This window comes from Pterocles gutturalis, unplaced genomic scaffold (genome assembly GCF_000699245.1).
Source record: "Pterocles gutturalis isolate BGI_N339 unplaced genomic scaffold, ASM69924v1 scaffold37506, whole genome shotgun sequence".
NCBI classification, from domain to species: domain Eukaryota; kingdom Metazoa; phylum Chordata; class Aves; order Pterocliformes; family Pteroclidae; genus Pterocles; species Pterocles gutturalis.
In genome coordinates, this window is record NW_010101827.1 from 8360 (window position 1) to 15016 (window position 6657).

A 6657-nucleotide genomic window follows, 5' to 3' on the forward strand; every position below is an offset into this window, starting at 1 on the left:
TATTTTCTAGTTTCAAAGTAATATTAAGCTGGAGAAAGGTAATAACTGGCAGTAAACTAAACTCAGTTGGCCTTGGCTTAGAAAAGGGGCAAGAGGAGTCAGCAGGTGGACCTAGTAAGTGTAGGTGAGGTCATGACCATCACATATACATGTTCTGGAGGCAGGTGGAGCTGCAGCCACTCATAGAGGAACAGGAGGAGAAGCTATTAGAGCTAAAAGCCAATGCTGACAGCGTTGGAGGGCTACAGCTCCTTCAGCCTATCTGAATTACATGTACAGATTGTTACAAGGCTCTGAAGCAAATCAAGGGTATTATTTAAGAAGGAAAAGCCATCAGGCAAGCAGAGAAGGTAACACAGGAATGGTAATTTCCACAAGTGTTTAGCAGGATAAGGCCTGACCTTCAAAACTAAGTAGGGATTCAGACCCATGAACATTGTTTACAATATATTTTCTCTGTAAATCTACCTAAATCTAAATCTGAGTTATAAGACCTAGGACCTTAGCTCTTAAAACATATGGTTGTTCTTATGCTCTGGCATGCTTCTGTTACACACACCAAACCGGGTCAGAAGGTCTGTTCTGCAGCAAGCTGCTGTTCAGGAACTTTTTTGTCTCTCATGGTGAGGTCAAATTTCAATGTAGTTTCCCTAATTTTGTTTATTCCTAGAGTAATTCTGAAATGGAAGCAAGATCCTGCAAAATAATTGCAATTGAGCTCGTATGACTAAGCTATACCATAGGAAAATCAGCTGAGCAGCAGATTTGTATTTTGTCAAAGCTTCAGTTTTTGTGGTTGATACAGGTTTCAGGAAAGCTGTTCTACAGTATCTCTTCAGATAAGACCTATGATCACAGAAGGGTTTGGCAGTCAACCAGAATAGAGCACACACACACAAAAAAGGCAGAATTGTACCTGGAGTGTTGCACCTTACTAATATGCATGGCAGATGCCTGTTTCACAGTTTACCCTTTGACAGCCAGCTATGATGTCAGATAGAGCTATACCTTATGAAGCAATTTCACTTCCTGTTACTTTGACACTATCAAGTGCTTCCACACCCGGAGGACAACCTCTGAAGAACTGCTCGCCAGTATTATCTCCACCTGAGAGATTTTTCTTCTAAAAACTTTAAAAAAAATACTGAAAGCATTGAAGAATTATGAAAATCACATTTTTCTTTGCTGCGTTGTTCTTACTGGATCTCTTTGCTTGCTGTCATACTTATCCACAAAATCCCTTGCCTGACATAGAAGATGCAAAGTTCATTGAAGACTGTGTGAGGGTGCACAACACGTTTCGATCCAAAGTGAGTCCACCAGCCAGCAATATGTTTCGCATGGTAAGGAGGTGTTCATGATCTGTTTGAAAATTAATGTAGATTGTGCTGCTGATTTAGCCCATCTTATGATTCATTTGCTTTGTGATTTTCTTTCCCTTTCTGTCAATGATTTCTGTACTACATATGTTATATCTTTGTAGGAAACAGAAAAGACAATTTTTACAGTATAGTTAGGTTTTCATAATTTGAAGGGAATTCCTTGTTCAGGGACGGATTGCTATTCAAAATTTCAGGCAGAGCAAAGGGCTGTATTGCAAAAGATAGTGTTCAGTTCTCAGCATTTCATTTACCTCTTTCTAAGAGAGATATTAATCTATTTTATGTTAGTCCAGGTTTCATATAAGGAAGCTGTTTGATATTAAATGTCTCCTGAACAGGCAATTTGCACAACAGGATATGTTGGAAATCTATCATCTCCCCTTGTTTCTTCCAATCTAGCACGTGTTGAAGAAAGGGATTTGCCAGGACATCCATTTATAGATACCTGATCTTCAATTGCTGTGGCAGGGTTTGTAGAGTAGGAATACTAATATCTGGGCTGGAAAGATGATCTTCCTGTGAATATAATGGATATCAGAACAGGCCATGGATAGGTCTCAGCTTGCTTAGTGGAATACATAAGGAAAAAGGTAGAAAAGCTGAGGGTGGTAACCCCAGTCAGTTCATGTCATTACTCTGAGCCCTCCAGCAGTGCGGCATCGCTGTAAAGGAAGTCAAATGCATAACCGCATGCACAAGATAAGTAATTTATATGAAAGGAAGTTCATAATAAAGGGGTAAAATTCAAGCCACTCGTGATTTTAATTTCTTGCCATTTAAAAAAACAATGTTTAATTTAAAATGCTAGCTCACAAGAGCAAACTTAGCTGCTCAGGCCAAAGATCCAGCAAGCCTGAAATAAGAGCAGGACAAATACAGAGAAACCTCTTGTATCAAAGGTGTTGCATTGTATTTAAAAGCTCTTGATGGATTTTTGTTGCACAATTTTTTTTTCAGCCTTAAACTCATGAAATTTTTTATTGTCCCTAGCATCGTGTAGCAAGAGCTGCACAGCCTAACCACAAGTTGTGTGAAAGTATCTCTTTGTGTTTGATTTGGACCTGTTAATTCCTAGCTTCATTTGATAGTCTCTGGTCTCTGTACTGGAAGGAGCAAGTAATTTGGCTTATTTACATACTTCACAGAAGATGTCCAGCTGTCTTGGATCAAAGCTGCAGAGCATTCTCTGTTGCTTTAAGAAAGCCGTCCATACTGGAGGATGATCATGCTCCTCCATGTTCTCTCTGCCCTTTCCAGTTCTAGTGTCCCCTTGTTAAAGTGGGGTGCTGCACACCGCATTTGACAGGTGGTGTAATTATATGTATGGTTTTATTCTCCATTCCCGCTCAAGGAATTTCTAACACTTTATTTGCTTTTTAGGCTACTACTAAACGTTGATTTACAAGTGGTAATAGCCATCTCCAAACTTGTCATTATGAACACAAAGTTAATTTTTTTTTTTTTTTTCTCATATCCCTTAACATACATTTCTCTGTATTGAATTTTACGTAAAATTGCCTGGTCATTCTGTGGCGTAAAATCGTTCTGCAAGTCTCAGAGGCCAGTTTTTGAGATTATCACTTGTGCCACTCAGGATGGGAATGGATCCTCCCCGGGACAGCAGAGATGAGTGAGCCTTTTATTTGCTTTGACCACATGCTGAGGAGGGAGAAGAGCAAAGTGGTAGAAAGGGCTGGGGAAAGGAACAGCGATGATTCTTCACATCTCCATCCTGGCCAGGAGAACAGGATTCCTATCTGGTCTAGTGATAAATTCAAAACACAAATCCCTGGACAGCCAACAGCTCGTAGGCATAAGGTCCCTCAAGCCCCTCTGCAGGGGTTTCACGCAGTTACCTCCTCTCAGGAGTAGCAGCTTAAAAACAGCAATCCAGCTCTAAATATTTTAACAAGTCAGATACCACAGGACAGTGGATAGATACTACACGTCCTGCAATATCTAGGGGAGAAAGAAGAAAAAAAAAATTGCTGTGGGAGTAGAAACGTCAAGTCAGAGAAAGAAACCGAATGCAGGTATGGGAAGGTTAAAGGGGAAAAGTTTCTGTTTAAAAATGTTTTTATTCAGCTAAGTCACTGCCATGCAGGTTATACTACTTTTTGTTCCTTTTCTACAGTCCTGGGATGCTGCTTTAGCTAAGACTGCCAAAGCGTGGGCAAAGAAGTGCAAGTTTAAGCACAATATCTACCTTAAAACGGCAGGGAAGGTGCACCCCACCTTTACTCCTGTTGGAGAAAACATCTGGACTGGCACAGCCACCATCTTCTCTGTGGATGCCGCTCTCAGTGACTGGTTTAATGAAGTCAGCAGCTATGATTTCAACACTAATAGATGTACTGGCATGTGTGGTCACTACACCCAGGTGAGTCTTACATGCCCAATGCTTTATAATGTAATGGTTTCACAGAAAATCCCAGTACAGGTTTGAAACAGTCCATTTTGGAACACGAATTACAGCAGGGGTTCTCACCCCCTGGTTTATTGCTGCATGAGATTGGAAATAAATATTCTGAGCCCCAGGGATATCCAAGTCCTATTTTCAGAAATGTTGGAAAGGCATTATCCCCCTGATAATTTCATATTTCCAGGGGAACCAGATAATAAATGCAAAAACATCTATCAATCTCAGGTGCACTTTGGGTTGTCGATGTTGCTCCTGTGTTGGCGTTTTAAACTTCCACGTGAGATCCTTCCCTTCTCCTTCCTCCCTTAATGCTGTTGCTTTTTCAGTCTTGAATAGTTGCATTATTATTATTAAGTTGCATTTCCCTTTGCCCTTCAGGTTATTTGGGCAGAGAGTTACAAAGTTGGCTGCGCAGTTCATTTCTGCAATACAGTGGAAAATTTTCCAGGACTCTTCAGAGCAGCACATTTTGTTTGCGACTATGGGCCAGCGTAAGTTAATGATGGCATTTGGGGTTTAGGTTTTTTTATTTTTTAAATATCCTATAACGGACCCGGTTATCAGATGCCAACAATGATGGGAGCAGTTGTAACAAATTTCAGAAGATGCTATGTCCACATGTCACCAGTCCAAGGGAAACTTCCCCCCAGCCACTGAGAGCAGAAGTGGCTGGACATAGCTGGAGCTGCAAAAAATCCCTTTCTAAAAAATCAGGTGAACAGATCATAGCTGAGAGCACTAACCATAGCCAAGATGGTGGAATAAATTCTATTTTGACTACAGTCTCTGCAGGAAAAATGGGGAAGGTGCAAACTTCCTGTTTGAGAAAGATTGCATCTTTCTATGGCCCCACCCAAACTTCAAACAAGACATTTTCACTGAAGAAATAAAAGGAAGACAGTCCTCTAGTTTATCTTGTACCTTGCAACTTCTAGACTTACCTTTTACAGACTTGTTTTTAAAATACAGATGGGTAATGAGGGACTAGAGGCAGCTTCTTGTATGCTTACACTCAGTAAAAAAGTATTGCCTGAGAAGTCTCCTTAATTTCAAATGGTGACAGGCACCAGGTAGCTGTTCCCCGTGCCAGTGAGAGCTTTAATCTGATCTAAAAGGAATTTCAAACAATTGCAACGATCACATTTTGGATAAAGGGATTCCCCCTCCCTGCCCTCCCCCCAATAATAGTGTTTAATGATAAATTATTCTAACAATCTGAAGAAAACACGTGTTTAAATTGCTTTACAAATGTCTGAGCTAACAAAATACTGTTCTTCTGCTTTGCAGGGGGAATTACCCAAGAAAACCATATAAAGCAGGGCGACCATGCAGTGGATGTAGTAATGAAAAGTGTGTAGACAAGCTCTGTGGTAAGACAAAAGTGATCAACTAAGAAAATTGCATAGAAATAGAAGTGGTATAATTATCAGTGGAAATATAACAGTCAGTCAATTTGCCCTAAGTACATAGTGGGTCCATAGCCCACCACACAGCAAGAGTACCAAACCCTGGTAAGAGTAGTATAAGAAGGAATTAATTGAAATACTCTGCTGTTGAAGGCTCTCAGAGGTAGCAGACAGAGTTTCTGATGAAGAGAAGTATCAGTTAGACTACTTTCTGCCTTTTATCTGATCAGGAAGTTAAATCTAAAACTTTAACCCCAACAAATATTCCCCATCTGGTTCTTCTTTCCTAGCAGAAATGGTATATTTAACTTCTGCTTTTTTGCTTGTTTAGTATGTTCTATCACATTTTCCAGAAAAATATAGTTCTGAACCAATAATAAGACTATACTGAAAAGCACACTTATTTCTAACTTATGCAGTTTTCTGAAATACAGCCATGAGAGCTTGTTTTTCCACAGCAGTTTGCAGCTGTGGACCTTTATGTTGTTACACCTAGTCCCAAGTTAGTCAGAAATAGTGTTTTAAATAAAGAGAGTTTAAAGGACATGGAGCAATGTCTTAAATCAAATATGATTTTTATGCAGAGGTTTAACAGGGACCATCTCTACTAGTCAAGCTCTAGATAGCTTCAGCTGCAGAAATAATTGAGCATTTGGTATTCTTATTTCCTTCTGTGATATTCTGGCTGACTCATCTTGAAGTCTCAGACTGATACATCACAGGAAAACTAGAAACAGCTGAAAGACTAGGGGGAGGGAGAGGAGGAAGAGAACTTTTAAAAATTAAATGCTAGATCCTGCAACCTGTTTTACCCTATTCTCCTCTAGAGCAAGTCTGCAATTCCAATAGGATACATGTAGGCAATCCTGCAAATGCATCAAAGCTCTTAGTAAAGGTGTACTTCTGCGATAAACTTAGTAGTTGCATTTGTCAGTCTGTAACGACTTACATTTGGTTTGTGTGTAAATTTTTAATAAATTCCATGTTTTGTTTTTATTTGCTATTTCTTTTTCCCCATGACACAAATTCTACCTAATACAACTGCTTCTTTTCTGCTTCTCTTTCAATTCAATAAAAAATATGAGCCCCAGGCCAATTGGGAACCTGCTCCTGTTGCCCTGCTCCCCCTTTGCAGGAAGCTTTAGGCACTGGCTGGCATCGTCAATGCAATCCGCCAGGCAGCAGCGATGGCTTACTTCTTTACACTAAGAACCACCACTGAATGATACTCACACTTATTTACTCTTCTGATCTCTCTACAGAAAATACAGAACGTGAGAAGCTGATAGGTACGTATCAAATTGTTCTTAATTGCTTTCCTGTAAGTATGGCCATGTTTGATGGGTCTTAACAGCTGTTTCTCTACTGTTTTTAAGATTATAGCTACTGGTATCCAGACTGGGACACACAGCCCCAGCCACCGCGGCCCCGTCCCCCCAGGCCTCCT

General features: G+C 40.2%; 1 protein-coding gene across 1 annotated transcript in view; it reads left to right on the forward strand.

Moving 5' to 3' along the window:
- Positions 1 to 1077: 1077 nt before the first annotated feature.
- LOC104469902 (glioma pathogenesis-related protein 1-like) overlaps positions 1078 to 6657 on the forward strand; it is a 5724-nt gene continuing 144 nt past the window's right edge. The window contains exons 1-6 of the mRNA XM_010084642.1: positions 1078 to 1343; positions 3517 to 3762; positions 4183 to 4295; positions 5092 to 5174; positions 6473 to 6499; positions 6587 to 6657. The exon at positions 6587 to 6657 is cut by the window's right edge and continues 144 nt beyond it. Of these exons, the coding sequence (XP_010082944.1) occupies positions 1164 to 1343; positions 3517 to 3762; positions 4183 to 4295; positions 5092 to 5174; positions 6473 to 6499; positions 6587 to 6657 (720 nt within the window). The 5' untranslated portion in view covers positions 1078 to 1163. The remainder of the gene's footprint in view (positions 1344 to 3516; positions 3763 to 4182; positions 4296 to 5091; positions 5175 to 6472; positions 6500 to 6586) is intronic.